Source organism: Copidosoma floridanum, unplaced genomic scaffold (genome assembly GCF_036245765.1).
Source record: "Copidosoma floridanum isolate Cflo_tuat_1 unplaced genomic scaffold, Cflo_Japanese_pri ptg000007l, whole genome shotgun sequence".
Classification (NCBI taxonomy): Eukaryota; Metazoa; Arthropoda; class Insecta; order Hymenoptera; family Encyrtidae; genus Copidosoma; species Copidosoma floridanum.
The window spans coordinates 5,783,047-5,807,674 of record NW_028321884.1 but is presented as its reverse complement, the minus strand read 5'-3'; the positions used below and the strand labels follow the sequence as shown (position 1 = coordinate 5,807,674).

Sequence of the window (24,628 nt, the reverse complement as noted above, 5' to 3'; positions counted from 1 at the left end):
AAACAACATAGGCGCGCTGGCAATTGCGTCCGTAACTATTGTACGTATATATTACATGTAGTACTACGTGAACGTGTACATGTAACTATATATTCTTGGCAGTACATTAGCGTTTAGAGGCAATGTACAGAGAGGCCGGAAAAACCCTGTCAGTGCTTCTCCGGCGCGCTCCCCGCATCGAGTGCGCTCAATACTTTTCTCTCGGAATTTTTTCACCCGTGACAATTTGATTCTACACGCCCATGTTTACACTCTTTTGTTTACGTCCTTAGTTCACATACGCGTAGTATATTATTCCGTTTTATTTATTTATTATTTTTTTTTTTCGGACTATTTTCATCGTACCCACTTGGGGTGAGTATATTATGTACGGGGGATAAGTTTTAAATGCAGACAAAATCATTTATCAGTAGAGTAAAATTTTAAAAGTTATTAATAAAAAAAAAGAAAAATACTTTAGGAGGCTATTTCAGGTGTTGCGTATAAAAATACCTGCACCTGAGTGAATATTCATAAGTTGCGTAACGACAAATATGGCACAGAGTGTTATTCGACTGTAGTAGTAGTTTTATGTGATGTGGCTCAATAATAAAAATTTCCTCTAAGTTGCTCGAAAATTAATATGGTAAATGGCAAAAACATGTGAAGAAAGATAAATATTTAGAGATGGGATGGTTTTTCTCGTGGGCTTCCGTTCTCGTTAATTTAAGCGTTTATTGAACCTGTACATGTTGTGGCGAGGGAAAAACATAAATTGACTTTGTAAGCTTAGATTTCCCTTCGTATTATTTTAGTAATTATAATTGTGCGACTTTCCCATCTACTATCAACCATAAGCCTTATACATTGACACTTATCTATATGTGCCATATGTGTAATACTTTGCTTGAAAGAAAAATCGAATGAAAAAAGTTAAAAATTAACGTGTCTAAAATACTCTTGTTAATATTTGATCAGTTCGATTTTGGTAATTTTTTTTTTTATAAGTGTAAGTTGAATTTTTTTTCACGTATACTGTCATCCCATTGTACTTGATTCGACGCGAATACACGTATTTTTTTGAAACTTTGCGTCTAAATTTTCAATTGTAAGAATCAACAAGACAATGAAAATTAGTAGTAAATAGATATAAAAGTATTTTGCGATTTGTCAAAAAAATAACGGACACATTTTCCCGCCACGAAGGAAATCCAAGCTCAATTTTTTTTCCCGCAAAATTAAGTTTTTATTTTTTATCGCTACGTCGATTAAGTCCACCAACCAATTGAATGACGTATCAAATCTCAAGAGCCTAATGTGCGATGGATCAGATAACGTAAAACATTTTACTCGAGTATTTAGTTTGCATTATAGATAAAATAAATAATTGATTCCTAAAACAAATCAGATAAGATTACAAAGCATAATTAAAGTATACGGAAAACCACGAAAAATACAAAATCCCCGTTATCTCGCCCAAAGCGTAATACTTAATTATTTTTTGTTTTACATCATACAGATTTTTGTATTTTGTTTACCATAGTTGCATTTTCTCAGAAAAACTTAATAGCTCGTTAATGTATATTCTTATTTTAGTAACTCCTATTTATAATATCTTAACAGGCATAAAAAATAGATTAAAAACAGAGCCACGAAATTAAAAAAAAAAAAAAAAAAAAAAACCATTTAAAAATAAACGACGCAAAGCGTGCATGAGAATATATATATATGCTTTGAAAAAAATCATAGTCCTGGTGTATTATGTAATTTTATATTCTCCCGACGCGTCCGAGTTTTATCCAGGTGGCGTTGAGCGCCACAAGGATAAAAGGATACCCAAGTGGGTGATCTACTCACAACTGTTAGTTCAGTCGGCGTCAGTGCTCTCGCCTGCGGCAGAAAACCGAAGACGTGGCCGTCACAGTACCGCCACCTGAACTGACGCCCTGCGGCCAGAGTTAATGCGCGCTAAGCGGCAAATTCAAATGTGCTAAAACCAACTAACTAAATCCCAAGCTTTTTAACATAATAACTCAGTACCCAAAACCTCTTATACCAAATAACCCTATACTTCAGATAAATACAACCAAACAATATTTTAAATACACGCTCAACTTATAACTGTATACATAAATCATACTCATCAGATTGCAAAATCTTTAAAATAAAGATCCAAACGACTTGCAACACATAAATATAATGAGAAAAAACTACTAAATAACCCAGGGAGCTTAATAACTAATTAATTTATTGATAAAAATATAAAATATAACTACGACGCGTATCCCTATATGACCCAAGGCACTTCATGGTAAGTTTATTACCTAATCAAATATAAATTAAAAGCCCAAGCGCCTATCACCAGATGACCCGGGGCGCTTGCTGTCCACTTTTTTTAAAATTTTACTGAGCGCCTATTACCAGATGACTCAGGGCGCTTACTGGCCACTTTTTTTAAAATTAAACTGAGCTGCTATCACCAGATGACTCAGGGCGCTTACTAGCCAGTTTATTAACTAATTAAATATAAATTCACAGCCCAAGCGCCTATCACCAGATGACCCGGGGCGCTTGCTGTCCACTTTTTTTAAAATTTTACTGAGCGCCTATCACCAGATGACTCAGGGCGCTTACTAGCCAGTTTATTAACTAATTAAATATAAATTAAAAGCCCAAGCGCCTATCACCAGATGACCCGGGGCGCTTACTGGCCACTTTTTTTAAAATTTTACTGAGCGCCTATCACCAGATGACTCAGGGCGCTTACTAGCCAGTTTATTAACTAATTAAATATAAATTAAAAGCCCAAGCGCCTATCACCAGATGACCCGGGGCGCTTGCTGTCCACTTTTTTTAAAATTTTACTGAGCGCCTATCACCAGATGACTCAGGGCGCTTACTAGCCAGTTTATTAACTAATTAAATATAAATTAAAAGCCCAAGCGCCTATCACCAAATGACCCGGGGCGCTTGCTGGCCACTTTTTTTTAAATTAAACTGAGCTGCTATCACCAGATGACTCAGGGCGCTTACTAGCCAGTTTATTAACTAATTAAATATAAATTAAAAGCCCAAGCGCCTATCACCAGATGACCCGGGGCGCTTACTGGCCACTTTTTTTTAAATTAAACTAAGCTGCTATTACCAGATGACTCAGGGCACTTACTGGCCAATTTATTAACAAATTAAATATAAATTTAAATCCTAAGCGTCTATCACTACATGACCCAGGGCGCTTACTATCCACTGGTTAATAAAATGAAAAATGCTACAATAGTTACGGCATTCAATGTGTAGCAAAGTAAGGCACTTAATAGGTTCTTAATTGTGATACAAAAAAAACCAACAAATAACTAGTGCTGTATGTATAAGTAACCTAACGTACTAATCGGCCAACTACTGCAATAATAATAATTATAAAATATTATAAAGGCATACTCCGATGTTACTTAGAACAATTAAGAGCTCTTATGCTAGCATTTTTGAGTTAACAAAAAATAGAATGGAACTTATATCAAGTAACTTAGGACGTTATACAGCTTGTTGTTAATTTCTAAGCCATTTATTAATACCATCAGGGCCAAAAATTGAATTCTTTTCGTTTCTTAACAAGCACTTGTCTCGATAATTATTAATCCGACGGTTTGAAAACTGGAAAGCAAGTATTTGAGGGCATCTGGGGATAGGCGCTCAGTTTAATTTTTAAAAAAGTGGCCAGTAAGCGCCCCGGGTCATCTGGTGATAGGCGCTTGGGCTTTTAATTTATATTTGATTAGGTAATAAACTGGCTAGTAAGCGCCCTGAGTCATCTGGTGATAGGCGCTCAGTAAAATTTTAAAAAAAGTGGACAGCAAGCGCCCCGGGTCATCTGGTGATAGGCGCTTGGGCTTTTAATTTATATTTAATTAGTTAATAAACTGGCTAGTAAGCGCCCTGAGTCATCTGGTGATAGGCGCTCAGTAAAATTTTAAAAAAAGTGGACAGCAAGCGCCCCGGGTCATCTGGTGATAGGCGCTTGGGCTGTGAATTTATATTTAATTAGTTAATAAACTGGCTAGTAAGCGCCCTGAGTCATCTGGTGATAGCAGCTCAGTTTAATTTTAAAAAAAGTGGCCAGTAAGCGCCCTGAGTCATCTGGTAATAGGCGCTCAGTAAAATTTTTAAAAAAGTGGACAGCAAGCGCCCCGGGTCATCTGGTGATAGGCGCTTGGGCTTTTAATTTATATTTGATTAGGTAATAAACTTACCATGAAGTGCCTTGGGTCATATAGGGATACGCGTCGTAGTTATATTTTATATTTTTATCAATAAATTAATTAGATATTAAGCTCCCTGGGTTATTTAGTAGTTTTTTTCTCATTATATTTATGTGTTGCAAGTCGTTTGGATCTTTATTTTAAAGATTTTGCAATCTGATGAGTATGATTTATGTATACAGTTATAAGTTGAGCGTGTATTTAAAATATTGTTTGGTTGTATTTATCTGAAGTATAGGGTTATTTGGTATAAGAGGTTTTGGGTACTGAGTTATTATGTTAAAAAGCTTGGGATTTAGTTAGTTGGTTTTAGCACATTTGAATTTGCCGCTTAGCGCGCATTAACTCTGGCCGCAGGGCGTCAGTTCAGGTGGCGGTACTGTGACGGTCACGTCTTCGGTTTTCTGCCGCAGGCGAGAGCACTGGTCGGCGTTAGTCGAACGAAAACAACACAAAATCGCAGTGGGACACGCGTGACGTTTACAGCACTTATATCCATTTTTGATAAGGCTTGACAAGTTTGGCCATTCGTTTTATTTTTCATTTGAGTAATTTTAATTCAAAAAAGCAAACGTTCAACCAGACCTTGATTGAAAACTATTTTTTTTTAAAACTATTTTTCATGCAGACAAGGGACAATGACGCTCAAATCGTTTGTTGGGCCAATAATTCATAGCGCCGACACGGGAGAGTTGGTCATTCACGAAAGGGCACAGATAGACGTCAAGGATGGAAAGGTACCATATCGCCTCCGATAAGTACCAATGAATTGCACTTTTTAAATATAACACGTGATTAACGCAAATTGTTTTATTTCAGATAATTAAAATAAATTTAAATCCAGATAAAAATAGCTGCGATCGCGAGAATGTTGTGTTTTTGAAGGCGGGACAGTTTATTATTCCTGGATTTATCGATGCCCACATCCATGCCGTGCAAGTACCAAATCTGGGGACTGGTTATGATAAGCATTTATTGGAATGGCTTGAAAATTATACCTTTCCCCTCGAAAGACAATACATTGACGAGGAATTTGCGGATAAAGTCTTCGACGCTGTTGTGGTAATTACAGAGAACAATATTTTATATGATGTTTGATGGAAAAAACAAAAAAAAAAAAAATTAATAATAAAAAAAAACTTGGCACGATTTTTACAGCAAAGGACGTTAAAGTTGGGAACAACGACAGCTTGTTATTTTGCCTCGTTGTATAAATCGTCGTCGCTGATTCTCGCGAAAAAAGTCGTTAAATACGGCCAGAGAGCATTTGTTGGCAAAATAAATATGAATTCCTGTCAATTTGAGGATTATTTTGAAAGTTTGGAAGATTCGATTAAAGAAACTGAAGGTTTCATTGAAGACGTTCGAAAAATGAATGTATGTTGAAATGATTTGAAAATAATTCTCAGCCATTGATTCGATAACGAAATTCATTTTTGTTTTTTAGAGCCCTTTGGTCGAGCCTATAATAAGTCCCAGATTTGCGTTAAGCTGTGATACTGAATTAATGGCCAAGTTGGGCGACTTGGCCAAAGAAAAGAATGTTCACGTTCAAGTAAAAAGAAATGATTTTTTTTTTTCAAACCCAATAAAGTATACAAAAAAATATAATCTCATCCTTACAGACTCACATATCCGAAAATAAAGAGGAAGTTGAAGCTGTGAAAACTCTGTTCGTACAACATCCATCGTACGCTGAAGTTTATGATGCAGCAGGTTTGCTAACTGATAAGGTAAGCGCAAAATCTTTCTACTTCGTGGTAATCAATTCATTTATAATTGTGTACTTCTTAGACAGTATTGGCTCATGGAGTTCATTTGACTGACAGAGAACTTGAAATCATTAAAAAAAGACAAACTGCTATAATTCACTGCCCGAATTCTAATACAAATTTGAAAAGTGGTCTGTGTGACGTGAGGAGATTACGGGCCGCTAATATTAAAGTTGGCTTAGGCACAGGTAACGTAAAACAATAGTTTGTCTTTTTTTTTTAATCACTCGGTACGAAAAATAAATTTTGGATTCTTTTTAATAATCAAGATGTCTCTGGAGGTAACAATCCATTGATATTAGACACTATGAGATCAGCACTGCAAGCATCGATTCATTTGTCATTTATAAAATCTGGCTACAAACCACTTGACTATAAGGATGTCTTTTATTTGGCTACTCTTGGAGGGGCAGAAGGTAATATATTTATGATTCAATGGATCACATTATCTGACAACTGCAATTATGTATGTTTTATACTTTTTTAGCACTAGCCATTAATAATAAAGTTGGAAATTTTAAAGTTGGAAAGGAATTTGATGCTCTTGTTATAGATTTAGCCTCACCTGAAAGTGCGATTGATAATTTAAAAGATTATTCACTGGACGAAAAGTTACAAAGACTCATATATTGCGGAGACGATCGTAATATAGTTAAAGTTTATGTATCTGGTCAATGTGTTGTGAAAAAATAAATTTAGTTTAATCAACTATCATGCTAACGGTCAAACAAGAATATCTGAAAATGAAAAAAAAAAAAAAATTGAATTTGATATCGTTCATAATAAAAAAATAAATTTTTATTATAAAATGTCTTCAGATTTCATTCACTCTTCACCTACAAAACACTGTTGAATCAATAGAACCTCAACCTATATAGATCAGTTTTTTTGCTTCTCCAAAAATGCTCTGACACTTCTATCACATTGTTCGTAAGCTTTGTGAAAACCAGCACTGCCATCATCCTACAGAACATATTACATAGAAAATTTGATTACTTGGAATCATCATGGAATATTAATTCTCATTAAATACAATTTTTCTTTACATAATATGGATCTCTTATGATGACATCTCCCTGAGGATCGTATTTTCCTAAAAGTTCAACCTCAGCTTTACTACCAGAAGGCTTTTTCCTTTCAAGTTCATCAATGTTGTCTTCATCCATGCCAAAGATCCAATCGTACTCGTTAAAATCATCTTTTTTAATCTGTGGATTTGATTTGGAGTAGTAAAAGAGTAAAGTAAAAAAAAAATAATAATAATAATGAGTACCAAACCAAATGTAAGAGCAACAACGGGCTATTTACCGGTCTTGCTTTGTGAACGTAATCCGTGATTCCTTTTTCTTTTAATGTTTTAGTGGCTCTTGAGTCTGGACTTTTCCCTGTATGATATCCTATCAGGGCGGCACTATCAACTTCCCACTTGTCCTGAAGCCCCTTTTCTTTAACAATATTTGCAAACACTGCCTCAGCAATTGGTGACCTACAAATGTTTCCTATAAATAGTAAATCAACAATGGATCATCAACTTTGAATAAAACTGATTCAATTGTTTACATCGTCTGCTGTTACATTCGTACAACAAAATTTATTCAACTCAATTCAAAAAAGTGCCAAGTGTGCGCGTTAACTTTATTTTCTCTTACCTAAACAAATCATAAGAACTTTCTTTTTTTCTGCCATATTTTTCTTACTCCTTAGGTTGTATATACAACTATTGACAGTAAGTATATGCTAATTGTGTTTGATGAATATAAAACAAGCAATATGTATTTTCTACTTTGAACGCTTTACAATAACAAAATGTACGTGTAGCGTGTAGCACGTACCATGAACCATGAACTAATAATCAAAACATTGAGCATACATATATATAAGTACACACAGCTGTGTTGTACGGAAGCCCGGTCACGATTCTCACGAATAAAAGTTATAAACATAGACTTATAAAACATAGACTGCTCGTTCTTATGTACTGGCCTGGCCTTGGTTTACTAAAAAAATGAAGACCGCTAGATGGCGCAAACAACTTACAACTTGTAGAAGAGCCATGTAATCAATTATAAACCAGCCGCAACTAATTTTTTTGGATCGAAAATAAAAATTTGACATGTATTGCATGCCATTTGCGGCAAGTTTACAATCTACCTTTCACCCGAAAATCGAAAAGTCATATGTTTTTTAGTTAAGGTTAGTATAGGTACACACAGCTGTTGTATGTGAAAGAGAGCAGCAGTCTCAGTAGTTGTTATATATAGTTACAGATTGGGAAGGAAAAAAAATATATTTATAGTTTACAAAAAAATAAACTGCAAGTACAGTGGACAGCGAAAATGTCGAGGTTGTTAGAAGAGCAAAATTCAATGGAAATGAGCGACGAAAAGGAAGTCATGTGAGTTTTAAAAAACAAAAAAAATGACTAGTGCTTTAATTGGTCTTATGTTCAAAGTAAAAACTTTGAAGCTTATAGTGTTTGTTTGAAGGAATTTTTCAATGAAAATATCTTAATCTGATGAGTTATTTAATACTTTTGCAGAGTTGATAATTTACGAGACTCGTACAATTGGGTGGACATTACTGGTGAATTCTTCGAGGCTATTACTGGTCAGTTATGTGTTGGTTGTTTAATTTGTTACTTGAATATTTATTTTGAGTGTGCAATGTTGATGTTCACTTTTTTTTAGAATTGGAACTGGGAGAACTTTTACATGATGAGCTTTTTGGTCTGTTTGATGCAATGTCAGCCATAGAGATGATGGATCCAAAAATGGATGCTGGAATGCTGTGCAATAGAGGTAGCAATAAGCCATATACGTTTTCACAAGCAGCAACAACTGGAGTTATTAAGTTAGATGGTCTCACACCTGCGGAGATCATTGGAATAATCGATTCAACTTATGCTTGCATAGTTTCGTGGTTGGAAGGTCATAGTTTAGCTCAGACAGTTTTTACTAATTTATATCTGCATCAGCCTGATCAGATAATGGACAAGACTTTAAAGACATTTTGCTATGCTGTCTACAAAATAATTGAAGAAATTAGGGAGTGCATATTGAAAGCTTCTGTCTACGAAGAGGAAGACTTTCAAGGAGCCATGTATGGAGGTTATAAGCCTCAGGTTGAAGTCACAGAGCAAAAAACCATTTCTCTTTTGAGAGAAGTTGAAGAAGAGCTACATAAAAAAGTTCGGGTGAAGCCGACCGATGATGAGACGGAAAAAGAGGTAACACTTACATTTTAAATCTATCTTTTAATGATCATCACCTCATAGATAGAAGATCCACTATAATAATCATTTTTTAGTATAATCAAGGCTCAGCTCTTTATGCTAGGATAAGATTTACAAAAATGTTTTATCAAGTTTTAACATTGATGGGGAAAAAAGAACAGTTGCAGCAGAATCTCATTGGTTGCCAACGTCTTCTATCCAACTGTTCAGATATGATAAAAATTATGATAAAAACGGTTAACCAAGGAGCAAAAGCTGATGAAGTTAGTAAGTACTCGTTTTAAGTAAAGTAATACATAAAATATCAGTTGGTATTGAAAAGATCACTGTAAATTTATGCAATACTTTTTAGCTAATCATCCAAATGTAATGGGTTTTGATTCTATGATTAACCAAAGATTACTGCCGCCCACGTTTCCTAGGTACACAAAAATCAAGCCTAGAATTGAAGCTCTAGATTACATGTCAGAACTCATAAATCGTTTTAAAGTTGTTACTAAAATCACGAGCTATACAAGTTTTCATGCTGCTCTGGTGATAATATTTTTTTTTTTTACGTTGGTTTCCTTTTTTAATAACAAATTTCACTAATTGCCATCTTTAATTTTAGGATTTCTTTTTAGAGTTTTCACGACAAAGTCCGTGTATATTGTCGCGATCGATGTTGCAAATTATTTACTTGCCTACGCCATATCGCGTTTTTGGTGTCCACAATTTCGCAGACGTTTTAAAAGATGCGGCGAGAAATTTCATTGCGCCACCTGTTTTAATGCCCAAAAGCACTTTGTTACAACAGCACCAAGCGAAAGAGTTTGTTGATAACTTTTTAGGACACTGTGCCAACTTTTTTGGCACGTTGTTGCAGACAAGTGGCCACAATAGAGCTCGACAGAGAGACAGACTGGCTTTTTTATTTGAAAATTTTGCGGCTCTGCAAGATGAGGTGTGCATACACTAAAGTAGTACTGTCTTTTAAAATTACACATTTATCACTATTTTTTCACTTAGGCCGAACGAGTGGACAGTTATATGCACACGTTGTCGTTGAAAAGTGACACACCCAGGCCGCATTTGGCTTGCTTTGGCACCTGGGTGTTGTATCATACGTTGCGCGTTATGGTCATGTATTTACTTAGTGGCTTCGAGCTCGAGCTCTATTCGGTTCACGAGTATCATTATATATATTGGTATCTGTTCGAGTTCCTATACAACTGGCTCATATCTGCCATCACGAGAGCAGATTCGTTTATAATAGAGCAAGACATTCATCTAGAAAATCAAAAGAGCAGGAGCGCCAAGAAAAGTGCAAAGAACAAAAAGAAAAAGGCAACGCCTAAGCCAAACTACTTGGAAATATTAATGTATCAAGCCATGCAAAATATTTGTGGAGGTTTTTATAAGGTATTGGAATCTTTGAAAACGTAAGGTTTTCTTTAATAAAATAATTCAGTATTTTCACTACAGGCATTAGTTGGTTTTCGAATGGATGGCAAGATACCCTTACCTGATAGCCAATTCGACTGCGAACGAGTTCGATATGAACACCGTCTGTTACCGTTTTCATCTTTGCTAACGCCACCGCCAATTCAATACAAAAAGTTCATAGAAATGACAAATGTGCAAATAAAAAAATACGTAAGTTACCCTAACTGTTTAGTCAATGAATCCGGTTGATTGACCATTTTATTAAAGTACTTGGTATTACTTGGAATTTCAGGAAAAAGGTAGTAGCGAAGAGCAATACTTTGATGGTTGCCGGCATTTCAATCAAGCTAAAAATTTATTGGAACGCGCATTAGAGCTCAATCCACCCAATGCCAATACAGTAAACGAGGTAAACCTTTTACAATTATTTTTTTTTTACCATTGATTGTATTAAATTAATCGTGTTCATTGCTTTTTTTTTTTATAGATTAACGAGTTGTTAAAGGTCGTCAAAACAAATTTTATTGTTTTGAAATTACTCACTGGGGGACACAAGAAGGACTCGAAGGAGCCGCCAGTCTTCGATTTCTCGGTCCACCAGCACTTCCCTATCATAAAGCTTGCTTAATTATTTCTCATCGTGGCCTCATCGTTACATACTATCAACGTTAGATTATTTATTTTAGTGATCTTAAAAGATAAATTAATGCTGAATAGTCAAGACTTTTTTAATCGCGTCTTAACATTTTTTTTACCTCATTTAGTTTTGTCTTCCCCGATTTTTAACTTGTTTCACTTGGAATAACGTGAAAAAAAAATTTTTTTTTCTACATTGTGCAAAAAATATTCAACAAATCAGACAATCTGAAAAATATACACGGAAAAGTGTGATTAAATTGTTAACGAGAGATCTAGTGATTATCGTATCCACCTTTATGGCTAAGTTTGTAAATACATAACTGTTTAGGCATCGCGTAAAAAAATCGCCGATAGATCATAGTGCTTTAGAGTCGCGCCGGTAGCGAAATTGCTTTTCCTTTCCAGCTCAGAATTCAATTCGGCTCGGCAAAATTATTAGTCAAGTATTATAAAAAAAAAAAAAAAAAAACGCCGAATGTATATCGATCCGTTTTTCTGCTGAAACGTCGACGTTGTACAAAAAAAAAAAAAAAAATTATATTCATCGCGCACTTGTCGATATATCTATAGAAAAAAAAAAAAAAAGAAAATCTAAAGACGTAATAAAACAATCGTATTTTGTCAAGAGTATGGCAACTGAAATTCTCGTCTTGTTATTTTACACGTATCTCGTTCCATTTGTTTCTCTCTCCTCCTCCGAAAGTTGAAGGGTTAAAGCGAAATGCACAGCAGCGACTTGACGTACGAGCCAAACCCCGCGTTGTGCAGAAAACCTTACACCCTGATAATCGAGAAAAGCCTCATAAAAAAGCCAAACTTGGGCGGCTGGAGGGACAGGAAAAGCGGCGTCGAGTACCGAAATGGGGACTCGCAAACGGGACCGGCGCCCAAACGAGTGCCCTGGGAGAAGACGTGCAGCCGCAAGGTCCAGACCTCCGTGCAAGTCGACCGAGCGTGTCAGTCAACCTACAGCCAAGCCACTCAGATGTGGCGGTGAGTCGACGCGCTTCGCACACGGTTACCGTGATCGCCGAGACGTTTGAGAAATGATCGCCCGAAACTCGCAGCCGAGATTGTTACGTGGCAGGTGTCTCCGACGATTACGTGGCAGCCAGGGCGTACGAGACTTTCGAGGAGGCGCGGGCGCGATTGGATCTCGACAGCCGAGCTCGCGTCATCCAGAGGTGCTACAGGGCGTACAGATTCCTGGGATACGTACGAGAGTGCGCGCGAGTCTATCGGGAATTGCAAGCCGAGTGCGACAGGATACAAGAGCTCAAGTATTCGGTGCGCAGGTGGGTACTTTTGCAAAACATGTTTTTATGACGTTTGGTTATTTGCTTTTCAACTTTATCGGGATGGTGCGTTGAAATCTGAAAATCGGTAGCTGCAAGGGCTCGACGTCTCCTTTGTAAGCGAGAGAATGAATAAAGTTGTGTTGAAAAGAATGTTTTTTCCCACGGTTGAGCTGAATGGGTTTTATGCGTATACTTGTGAAAACCATACCAAAGGGTCCGATCGAGTAATTACGCGAATCAAATGGCCCGTTTGTACGATATTCAATAGGAAAAATAAAAAAACCACCTACCGAATTTCAAGCACTTTGGTGATTTTTGTTTGCACTTCTGCGTTATAAAATTTTTCCCAAAATTCCGTACGGCAAAAATAATATTAAAAAAAACTCGTTTGTTTTGCTATTTCCCTGCTGAAAAAATAATTTGCTCGTGAACGAAACGGAATAAAGCATCCGAGGATTATTTTTAATACCTATTCTACCTCTTCATACTTGACCAACTAAAACAAAACCCGTGACGCAAAGAAAGTCGTATCAGCTTATGCAAATAAAAAACAATACCACGTTAAAAAAAAAGCCCAAAAGCAAAAAATAAGGGTGATTCCTTGAAAAAAAAAAAAAACCTGTCCACCTCGACCTTCCAAAGAGATCGTCGCGAAGCCGAGTGCCGCGCCCTAAACGACCCGAGCACTCCTTTGGGACTGAGCCACCTGCTGCACCGCTTGAAAACCGACGCCGAGGAGGACGAGTCGAACTGCCCGGAGAAGGACCGCCACACCCGAGCCCTACGACTCCTCGAGGCGAGGCAGCGCGTCTTCCTCTCCAACAGCCGCAAAAAGCGCGTGGCTCGCGAGGCCCGAGCCCAAAGGTCCCGCGCGCGTTTCCTCGCCCGCCAGTGCGAGCCCAAACGCTGGCTCGATCGCCGCGACCGCGTGGTCGAGATGCTGACTCTGAGGAACCAGGTGGCCATCGAGTGCCGGGACCTCTACGAGAAGCTACTCCAAGACCCGAACGCCGGCCGGATGGAGCTTCTGGTCAAGGTATAGACCTTTTCTGCTTCTCCTTCCCACCCGTTGGGCCGCGGTCCACTCGAATCCCTCGTTCCAGACGAAGAGCTCCGTCGAGAAGCACCACTGCCGCGAGGCGAACGCTCTGCGCGACCTGATCGACCAAGAAATCGCCCTGACCTCCAAGGACGTCGGCGCGGCCGATCTGGGGTTCCTCAGGAAGAGAGTCGTCGGTGAATATAACACCCACTTGTCGAAGTAGCTCTGCGAGGGAAAAGCAAACAGCTCTTTGACCCCGTTGTAAGGGGCATGGTACACGGGAGTTTTGCTTTAAGGGGGATATCAATAATTTATCCCTTGTCGGGGGAGCTGTGCGTGTACTCGATGTAAAGTCAATACGCAAAGTTCGGGCTTGGTCAATTTTGAAAAGTAGGCTGCGCTGAATAATACAGGCCTGTTGATCTTTGAAACAGCACCACTGTGATTCTCCTCCTCTCGCCGTTCTCTGCTGTTTATCTTTTACCTTCGGGGGGTGTGCGTTTTGCGTGAATGTATATCTATCGTGAGGGGGACGTTTTTTTTGGTGGATAGGGGTTTTTTTGAATTTTTTGAGGTACTCGCACAACTGCACCTGCCGGAGCGTCCAGGACGAGTGCCGGGTCGAAAGGTGCGATAACGAGTTTCGGGAGTCGCTGGAGAAGAGCCAGATTTTTTGCGCGAGCTGTTGCAGACTCCGACCGCGGGGCGAATTTCCCGTCACTTCGCGGAGGCAGTCGTTCAACAAATGCTTGGGTAATTATGGAAATACCAATACGAGATTGTAACCATCGGCAAGTAGTGGCTGAACCTTCTTAATATGAAATTTTTAGCTATGAAAATAAGGTTTAATTTTAGCCATAATACGGTACATGATAATGGCAATAATTCCCTGAAAAGTAGCTATAAATTACTAGTATTTTTATCGCTTAACAAAATAAAGGAGGAGAATTTCGAGAAAAAAAAATTGTGTTCAGGTATATTAGCAATAAATATACCCATCTATCCGATGACAATACAGTTTTGCTTCCGTTTTTTGGGTAACTTTTTTTTTTGCCAATTCTACTATATATTTATAATGTCACTAATTACGTATGTTTTTGAAAGATAACTTTTAGTATAAAAATGACACAATGTAAACAAGTTAATTATTTAAAACCTTTTTTTTTTGAATAAAGTTTGCATGGTATTTCAGGGTACTTCATAAAATACAATCCGACGTTATGTTTAATTTTATTGTATAGTAAATAAAAAGAAACACAGTTTGTTTCTTTTGAGAGTATATTTACAAATTAAAAATAAACAATTCTATAGTACATTTTCAGGGTATATTGCTGCAACTCGGTACATTTGATTTTTTTGAAAACCCGTAAAATAAACTCTAAGATCCGCGTGAACCTGCAATTATATAGCGGATAAAAAGATTTCAATAATTATTTATTATTATATTTTAATGTTATTGTCATGTTGCTACTTTTTACTGTTCAGAAGGAGAGAAATATCAAATGCAGCCAAGACATATTACAGCAAATAGTTTTCCTACTTCAAGTTACGCTACTTATCTTGGCTGAATCTAGACACACTCAATTTTAAGTTGGCAATGATGAAAAAAAAAAAAAAAAATAATAAAAAAAAAAAAAAATATTCAGGCTGCGTGCGACTGCGGGACAACTCGAGCATGCCTCTGGACATGGGCCCCTTCGCGAGGCTCCTAAGCGCAATTCGTACAGCTGAGCCCGAAGGTTTGGCCGATGCAATGTCGGTGCCAGACCTGCGACACTTGGTGCTTACCATCTGGCACGGGCACTCGGTGCTGAGCGAAAGCTCGGAGCTGGGAGATTTGCGTCTCCCGCGTTACGAGCTCGACCAGCCCTGGAGTCCTTGGAACTGTGTGCTGCTCACGGAGGACGAAGCTGAGGCCCACTGTTGCGTTGGGGGTGGCGGGGGGTACTACTCGGACCATCTCAAACGGAAGATACGCTCGGCCCATCGGGTCGCGAGGATGGACTTTAGGTGGGAGTTTTTTTTTTTTTTTTTTTTTTCAATAACAACAACAACAACAATAATAATAACAACAATACCAGTAACAATAAAATTTTCTTGCAAGTTAAAAATAATAAGTTAACGTTATAGGAAAATCTCATTGAAACTATATATTAGTCATTTAATTTTTTACAACATCTGTGCAACATACTCATTTGAATTTTTCTTGTTGAGATTACGCTTATTAATTTTCCATTGTATGTTAACTTCATAGTATTACTTAAAAAACTTATGAATTTCGCATGAACTAAACTTTAAACCTTGAAAAGTACGTTTACTGTATTGGTTTTATTCGTTGAAACGACAAAATTGTCATATCTTTTGACAAATGTGATATTTGTTTGTTTTTAAAACTCCATCTTCTTCTTACTTATATGGATGTATATTTCATAGAATAAAATTGTTTTTTTCTAACGAACAGAGGCCTCATTGTATTTGAAGGACGCGTTGATTTGAAGAAAAAGAATGACGGAACGTCAGGAGCAAAAGAAGACGTCTCTACTACGATAGAACCGGCCAAAACAATGTCAAATACAATAAATTCGTGAAATTTCAGTCAGTACATTTACTTTATCCTAATAACGCGTGCGTTTATTTATAACCGAAAACAATTCCAATAGAATTAGAAAGTCATGCACATGGACTTTTTAATTTTGCGATAACATTCTTTGATATTAATCATAAATTAATTTAGTTGCTTAAGGGAAATTTAGTTGAAATACAATATTTTACAATGATTATTATGATGGATTCCTAAACAATAATTAAGTATATTCAGTAGCTCTACAGTTCTGAGACTGTAAGTACGCGCTATTGGAGTTACAATCAGTGCTACCTTCGCCAGATTTGAAACTAATTTCATGTCTCTAAGTACATTCAGAAGCAATGTAGCAGAAGCTGAAACGAAGAGAATGAAGTAAAATTATGTATATCTCACTATTTTGTTTAAAATCTGCCAAGGAACGTTATAAAATTTTCTTTTAGTCAAAAAATGTCATTTTTTATACTTAATATTAAAAATTAAAATCTAAAAAATTAAACATTAGTTTAAAGAACATAGAGTAGTGACATGCAGATTTATTTTTAGGTTTAAGACCCAGTAAAACGGCTATTCAATGTAAAAATATCCCAAGAAAAAGAGGACGGCCACAGAGATATTTTTTGAAAAGGCACTCAATGATAATATCAAGAGACGAAATAATATCACAAGTTCCAACTGATGAGAGACTATAGTTATACCTATACCCTTACCTGCGCAAGGATAAAAATATGGAAAAAGAAGTTAAAAAAATAGTGCGCCGTTCGTAAACGAAAGTACAGGAAAGGAAATAAAACACAGGACTTGTAAACGTCAATTGGATACACTTTATAGGGAGATCTCTGATTTTTCTAACATCATTGAGAGATAAGACAATTAAAATAAATTTTCATAACGCATTATGACATACCAGCAGCAACGTACAAGATTGGGGATTCCATCTAGTCAAAGCAAGTGCGGCAAACGAAGCTATGAGCACGAAAACAATAAAAATAAATCCAGGTGTAGAAATGCACTGGGATCACCAGTTAGCAGTGGCGAGCGTGGCAGTAGAGAAGAAAAAAAGGAACCGCATTCTAACAGATACCGTATAGGAAATAAACGTAGTCGCTGGTTTACCGACGAAAAACAAGAATAAGAGGAAGGAAGAGAGTGGCTGAGAGGCTCACCTATTATTTATTGTGTTTTTACGAGAACAGACATCGTATTGAAAAAAAAATAATAAAAAATAAATAAATAAAAGCAATTCAACAATATATTCATGTATACGGCTCCACCTCTCTAGTATATATATATATATATATATATATATATATATATATTTATTTATTTATTTACATGTTCAACTCTCCAGAAACAGATTATGACTTGAGTTTTATAAAACATTCTTAGAAAGTTTTCTCTTTAGATTTTGATTACCTCACTTAATATTATTCTAGTGGTCTGACAATAATTATAAAAATTGTATTAGAACAAAATTTTTCTTTATTATATAAAACCTTACCATTTTATACATCCTGCATTTTTCTGGTAAGTGTCCCAATGTAGTAAATCTAACCGTATGTTTTGAAAAAAAGCAAAAATTATTATTTGAAAAAAATAAAACAGATTGGTTTGAGTTGAGTAAAATCGATGCATGTTTCAGAAAACCATTGTTGTAAAAATAACTTAAAAATATAGAACAAAATAAAAAAACGTGAAAAAATATAATACAGCAATAGCAGATCCTGAGGTTCATAAAAATTTTTTAAAAGTTATTATTATTAAAAAAAATTGTTCAGTAAGCAATATTAATCGATAATATGAAAAATACATAACAGTAGTAAGTACAAAGCGTTTAAAGCTTTTGCAATCACTGTATAGGTTTAATCAATCATAGCATTAAAATCGATGTAAGTTTTGATCAAGCCAGCACAATTATGCCTCCTTTTGGATAACGGTAATTTTTTGCGACGTTATTCATTTCAGAGCACATTCATGACTATAACGTACCAAAGAAATACAAAAGTTATTCCACGGAAGAAGATATTGTTCATTATAAAAAAAAGCCGTACTCTCTTCTACGCATAAATCACATTTTTAAATTTAAAGAAAAGTCATACTTACCGTTTAATTTACTCATCCCAAGAAAATAGTATATATTATACTTCGACTAGCGCTGATTGGACGCTCCTATTTGTAATTCTTTGTTTGTGGGCTCTACTCCGGTGCACGTATCTTCCTAAATACGGCAGTGATGTCACGCACGCGACACGTAGTAACACTAGAATCTACTTTGTTGTTCGCCAGTGACTCCTCAGACTTATTCAGACGAACACTTACGCTATTAAATTCTAGTATTTTTATCAAAATGTCCAGGGAAGATGGTAATGATGGACCATCAGGTCTAGAATACTCAGGTGTGCACTGCACACAATTTATGACAGATATAGTAATAGCGGGTCATCAGATCATGTCTCCCAGTAACACGCCCAAGGAGTTGAAACATCTTGTACTCCACAAAGATTTGCATACCTCAATTTCTAAGGACGTAAGGCCATGAGCAATCATACACACATATTTTATTTTCTTTCAATTTCAAAAAAAAAATCAATTAAGTGGCATTTTTGTAGGATCAGAGGAAATTAGACTGCACAGGATTCGTCGAGGACACAATTAGCGTCGTTGTCAATATGGAGGTTCTTTATTTCTTTCTTTTCCTTGTTTTACTTTTTTTCCTGTTTAATACTAAGATCGCAAATGATGAATTGCGGCTAAAAAAAGAGTTTGTTGAGTTGTGGCTAAATGATAATTACCGTTTCTTGATAAGTGTCGAATTGCGGATAAGTAACTTTCCATTCACTGATCGATGGGTAACGAGATTTTTTTGTCCCACTTTACTTAGGCCCTATCAGTCTATAACTGTATTAACAGTCGTAAACACAAAAACTGGTGTGATTAAAGAATGTGTTTCTGTACAATGAGCAAATTAGTTTGTCTAGAAAAAAATTTATCCAAATCGTAAACTGTGAATTCATGCTCGTCGTTGCGTCGTTGTTTATCTTGCTTCGAACTAATTCCGATAATCGCGGTGAAAAATTGGTTAACGTTTTACGTTTCAAGCTATTGCTAATTTTTTTTCGATTGACAACAGCCTCTTGGACATGATTATGACGGTGGTTGTCATCATGTTCAATGAGGCCATTACGTAAGTTGAGCATTAATAACGAACTCAACGCTGTACTTTATTGTACAAAACTGTTTTAAATCTACACGTGTACTTGTTATTGTACATGTGTGATCGTCTCCATTAACTTACACGGAACTTCATATTTATAATAGAAAAAATTATTAAATTTTATAAAAAATGGCACTGGAGAAAATTTGCGTCTACTTGCTGACTTGGCTAATGCCTGAAAAAATGGAAATGTTCTTTTTGGGGTAGTTTGTGCATCAACTTTCAAAATAGACGCCGGTACAGTATAGATAAAATGACAATTGGTCTAAAGTAATGAACAACGTACACGATAGAATAAATATGAACTTACATGTGTTGTTAATACAAAGACAAAGTTTAACCGCCCAGGAAAATTACTGAACTGGAATTCGATAGCGATTTAGAAACGGCTCAGTCTCAATTTGACGTAGATAAAAAAATGAAGCTCACTACTTAGCCGCACCTCGATACTGATAAAATGCTTACATTTACGCCAGCTGTAACTCGATATGAGCCGTTAAAATTAAGTTAAAAAAGATAAGCTGACTAGATGAGGTATGGATAAAAATCTCCGCTTGTCAGGTGTCTTATGATACTGTTTAATTTAAATGTATGAAGCTTATTTTATTAGGAAAAAAAATGTGTTAATTAGAAAAATATGTTTAATTTTTAGCCCAGTGGTAAATTAATTTCAATTACGGGCATAAAAAAAAATGAACAAGACGACACTATAAATGCTTTCCCACAACTCATTGTAAAATATAACATCCCAGATGAGTGCGATGTGGATAGCATTAAGGCAAGACTTTGCTCTGACAACGTTCTATGTATTCGTCTTCCTCAAAAAAACGAGTCAGTTGTCGACGTACCAGATTGTAACCAAAATTTAAAACATCGAATGATTCACAGTTACAGTCAACACAAGAAAATATTGAAAGAGAAGGAATAAAAAAATGACGTCAATTCATTACCTAATCAATTTTATTTACAAATAATCAACCAAAACAATTTCAGATCTTACAGGTTTAATCATATCAATACAAAGTGAAATTTTTTTGTCCAACACATAATACAGATACTTAGAGTTTGAGAGTCTACTGCAAAAATGCCCGTAATACGGTAGGTCTCGCAAATGTCGTATAAAATTAGCTCTTGAATTTGTTGTTCAAAATTGTTTCATGAGCTTCAAGTTCTTCGATGTGGACAAAATATTTTTGCTCAATAAACCCACAGCAAATACTCACGAAATAGTAGTGTTCGTACCTGGTGGCACATGTCACCAGGGCAAGCACAAAGAGTCCCTTGGGCCCTGCTTCGCTTTTGGTGGTTGGATGCGCACCAGGTGCGAACTTTATTTTTCCTACTGAGGACACAGTCAACGTCTAAATGTTCAAGAAAAAAACATCTTAAGTAAAAAAAAATATTATTCCTTTAACGTATTCGTGAGTAAAGGGTTTGTCTATATTTTCACCTGTTCCTTTGTCTTTATGATTTCCCGTATGTTTAGCGAATTATGATAAATGAGTAACAATACAATTGTAGAGAGACACTTTTGTCAGTTGCATATTAGGTTATAAACGTAGATGATATTTATTGAAAATAAGCCAGTAAACCTAAATCTTGCATGTAAGGCACGATCAGTCTACTGGTATCCAGAGTAAAACGTGTCATTCTAAGTTTTAAGATTTGATTTGGGGACCATTTAAATAGTTAAGTATTACATACATTCATGTTATAATACAATATCTTGTCAGTCAATGTAATAAAATTGAAAAATTTTATATTTCACAACAATTTTTTCGAGACTAAAAACTATTCTCGTAAGTTACTGCGTCAGGAGGACACTATAAACGGAAATAGCAAACTAAAAAAGATTATTTCAACATGATCTGTAAATTTTGTATTTAACACTATGTTCACAAGAAACATACAATACATTCAGATGCTGTGTAACGCGTTGTGTAATCATAGGTAATTGTAAAAGTGAAAAGAAATGTACTTTTATTTAATGCTTATTTATCGATTAGAGTAAGTAATGCAAAAGATAACAGTTCACTAGCACGCTACGGTAGCTTCTGCCTGGCACGACCCATACAAAACAATGATCATGTATAATTTTGCATTTGTACATTACACTGTTAACACTACATTGAGTTTTATACAAGTAACTACTCGCATACTACACATATATCTAACATAACGATTTATTGGCTGTTTTAAAGCATTTTTTTTGTTTGAAGTTTTACAACAACACTATAGACTACAAATGTTAATACAAAAAGTCTATTTTTATGAGACAAAATATTAAATATAACTTTCATTTTCAACGTTTTCTCCACATGTACTTACCACATGAAAAAGTTAAACGCTATAATGAGAATCTTTGCACCTGATGGAGTATGTCATCAGAATTAGCATCGGGTCCATGGAACTTCTTATGCTTGCCTTGGTTTAATGTGTGTACCATTGTTTTTATCTAGTAAAAACAATAACAATATTACTTTAAATAATAACAACACTAAGTATTAAAACGATTTTCTAAAAATCGAAATTTTAATGCACTTCCGCAGCGTTGAGTAGTAGTATAATTTTTTAGTTTTCAGCTCTCATCTGTCATCAAATCCATGACTTTTTATTCGCATTTGTCTGATTAGTTAGGTTACATAGAGTTTAAATTGATAGTCTTACATTTTAAGAATAGATTTTATTTCTTAATACTTTCAATATAAAGTTATTAATATAAATTTAGTTTCTTCCATAATCGCTTGAAAAACGAGGATAATGACGTTATTTACGCTTGAAATCGTCAATTAAAATCAGAGTCCATTTAGTCACTGTATCTTTACTATTTTTAAAATTTATTGATCCACACTTATTACGTAATGTTATGCGCCCACACAGTACTCACACGTGTATACTTATAGTGGCATACGTCAGCTTTAATTCAATATTTAAGAGTAATATTCTTCACCATTTAAACATTTTAAATATTATTATCTACTTGTGATAATTTCTTAGGGATTTTAATTTTTTTGCAACAATGCTCTAATTCATAGTATATCATCTTAAAATTCAATTTTGTGGTTTGCTGCTGTTTATTTTTTACCTTCGGGGGGTGTGCGTTTTGCGTAAATGTATATCTATCGTGAGGGGGACGTTTTTTTGGTGGATAGGGTTTTTTTTGAATTTTTTGAGGTACTCGCACAACTGCACCTGCCGGAGCGTCCAGGATGAGTGCCGGGTCGAAAGGTGCGATTACGAGTTTCGGGAGTCGCTGGAGAAGAGCCAGATTTTTTGCGCGAGCTGTTGCAGACTCCGACCGCGGGGCGAATTTCCCGTCACTTCGCGGAGGCAGTCGTTCAACAAATGCTTGGGTAATTATGGAAATACCAATACGATATTTATTATCGGCAAGTAGTGGCTGAACCTTCTCAATATGAAATTTTTAGCTATGAAAAGAAGGTTTAATTTTTAGCCATAATACGGTACATGATAATGGCAATAACTCCCTGAAAAGTAGCTATAAATTACTGGTATTTTTATCGCTTGAAAAAGGAAAGAGGAGAATTTTTGAGGAAAAAAAAATTGTGTTCAGGTATATTAGCAATAAATATACCCATCTCTCTGATGACAATTCAGTTTTGCTTCCGTTTTTTGAATAACTTTTTTTTTTTTGCCAATACTATTATATATTTATAATGTCACTAATTACGTATGTTTTTGAAAGATAACTTTTAGTATAAAAATGACACAATGTAAACAAGTTAATTATTTAAAACCTTTTTTTTTTGAATAACGTTTGCATGGTATTTCAGGGTACTTCATAAAATACAATCCGACGTTATGTATAATTTTATTGTATAGTAAATAAAAAGAAACACAGTTTGTTTCTTTTAAGAGTATATATACAAATCAAAAATAAACAATTCTATAGTACATTTTCAGGGTATATTGCTGCAACTCGGTACATTTGATTTTTTTGAAAACCCGTAAAATAAACTTTAAGATCCGCGTGAACCTGCAATTATATAGCGGATAAAAAGATTTCAATAATTATTTATTATTATATTTTAATGTTATTGTCATGTTGCTACTTTTTACTGTTCAGAAGGAGAGAAATATCAAATGCAGCCAAGACATATTACAGCAAATAGTTTTCCTACTTCAAGTTACGCTACTTATCTTGGCTGAATCTAGACACACTCAATTTTAAGTTGGCAATGATGAAAAAAAAAAAAAAAAATAATAAAAAAAAAAAAAAATATTCAGGCTGCGTGCGACTGCGGGACAACTCGAGCATGCCTCTGGACATGGGCCCCTTCGCGAGGCTCCTAAGCGCAATTCGTACAGCTGAGCCCGAAGGTTTGGCCGATGCAATGTCGGTGCCAGACCTGCGACACTTGGTGCTTACCATCTGGCACGGGCACTCGGTGCTGAGCGAAAGCTCGGAGCTGGGAGATTTGCGTCTCCCGCGTTACGAGCTCGACCAGCCCTGGAGTCCTTGGAACTGTGTGCTGCTCACGGAGGACGAAGCTGAGGCCCACTGTTGCGTTGGGGGTGGCGGGGGGTACTACTCGGACCATCTCAAACGGAAGATACGCTCGGCCCATCGGGTCGCGAGGATGGACTTTAGGTGGGAGTTTTTTTTTTTTTTTTTTTTTTCAATAACAACAACAACAACAATAATAATAACAACAATACCAGTAACAATAAAATTTTCTTGCAAGTTAAAAATAATAAGTTAACGTTATAGGAAAATCTCATTGAAACTATATATTACTCATTTAATTTTTTACAACATCTGTGCAACATACTCATTTGAATTTTTCTTGTTGAGATTACGCTTATTAATTTTCCATTGTATGTTAACTTCATAGTACTACTTAAAAAACTTATGAATTCCGCATGAACTAAACTTTAAACCTTGAAAAGTACGTTTACTGTATTGGTTTTATTCGTTGAAACGACAAAATTGTCATATCTTTTGACAAATGTGATATTTGTTTGTTTTTAAATCTCCATCTCCTTCTTACTTATATGGATGTATATTTCATAGAATAAAATTATTTTTTTGTAACGAACAGGGGCCTCATTGTATTTGAAGGACGCGTTGATTTGAAGAAAAAGAATGATGGAACGTCAGGAGCAAAAGAAGACGTCTCTACTACGATAGAACCGGCCAAAACAATGTCAAATACAATAAATTCGTGA

At 35.8% G+C, this 24,628-nt stretch overlaps 4 protein-coding genes across 8 annotated transcripts; 3 read left to right on the top strand and 1 right to left on the bottom strand.

The window, feature by feature from the left end:
• Positions 1 to 337: 337 nt before the first annotated feature.
• DhpD (guanine deaminase) lies at positions 338 to 6,731 on the top strand. 3 transcript variants are annotated; one of them, XM_014357739.2, is made up of 9 exons: positions 338 to 354; positions 4,864 to 4,972; positions 5,055 to 5,297; positions 5,394 to 5,612; positions 5,683 to 5,790; positions 5,861 to 5,968; positions 6,030 to 6,195; positions 6,277 to 6,423; positions 6,495 to 6,731. In XM_014357739.2, the coding sequence occupies exons 2-9, from the start codon at positions 4,874 to 4,876 to the stop codon at positions 6,698 to 6,700; spliced, it is 1,296 nt and encodes a 431-aa protein (XP_014213225.2). In that variant the 5' UTR covers positions 338 to 354; positions 4,864 to 4,873; the 3' UTR covers positions 6,701 to 6,731. The 3 variants fall into 3 exon arrangements, with proteins under 3 accessions (XP_014213225.2, XP_089444681.1, XP_089444680.1); XM_089588555.1 differs by lacking the exon at positions 338 to 354 and adding an exon at positions 4,693 to 4,753; XM_089588554.1 differs by lacking the exon at positions 338 to 354 and adding an exon at positions 4,739 to 4,783.
• Positions 6,504 to 7,784, bottom strand: LOC106642848 (low molecular weight phosphotyrosine protein phosphatase). Of its 2 annotated transcripts, XM_089588557.1 has the most exons (5): positions 7,657 to 7,784; positions 7,316 to 7,506; positions 7,054 to 7,215; positions 6,848 to 6,970; positions 6,504 to 6,744 (listed from the first exon to the last, which is right to left on the bottom strand). In XM_089588557.1, exons 1-4 carry the CDS (start codon positions 7,691 to 7,693, stop codon positions 6,887 to 6,889), a joined length of 474 nt encoding a protein of 157 aa, XP_089444683.1. In that variant the 5' UTR covers positions 7,694 to 7,784; the 3' UTR covers positions 6,504 to 6,744; positions 6,848 to 6,886. The 2 variants fall into 2 exon arrangements, with proteins under 2 accessions (XP_089444683.1, XP_014213226.2); XM_014357740.2 differs by lacking the exon at positions 6,504 to 6,744 and having other exon boundaries at positions 6,826 to 6,970.
• A 458-nt stretch (positions 7,785 to 8,242) lies between these two features.
• On the top strand, positions 8,243 to 11,766 carry Naa35 (N-alpha-acetyltransferase 35). Of its 2 annotated transcripts, XM_014357734.2 has the most exons (10): positions 8,243 to 8,402; positions 8,547 to 8,614; positions 8,695 to 9,233; positions 9,314 to 9,506; positions 9,592 to 9,773; positions 9,850 to 10,182; positions 10,248 to 10,640; positions 10,704 to 10,874; positions 10,957 to 11,073; positions 11,152 to 11,766. In XM_014357734.2, exons 1-10 carry the CDS (start codon positions 8,344 to 8,346, stop codon positions 11,290 to 11,292), a joined length of 2,196 nt encoding a protein of 731 aa, XP_014213220.2. In that variant the 5' UTR covers positions 8,243 to 8,343; the 3' UTR covers positions 11,293 to 11,766. The 2 variants fall into 2 exon arrangements, with proteins under 2 accessions (XP_014213220.2, XP_089444663.1); XM_089588537.1 differs by lacking the exons at positions 10,957 to 11,073; positions 11,152 to 11,766 and having other exon boundaries at positions 10,690 to 10,744.
• Positions 11,767 to 12,024: 258 nt separating this feature from the next.
• LOC106642830 (IQ motif and ubiquitin-like domain-containing protein) lies at positions 12,025 to 24,628 on the top strand. Its single transcript, XM_089588877.1, has 7 exons — positions 12,025 to 12,296; positions 12,371 to 12,598; positions 13,244 to 13,637; positions 13,705 to 13,837; positions 22,591 to 22,791; positions 23,687 to 24,050; positions 24,502 to 24,628. Exons 1-7 carry the CDS (start codon positions 12,025 to 12,027, stop codon positions 24,626 to 24,628), a joined length of 1,719 nt encoding a protein of 572 aa, XP_089445003.1.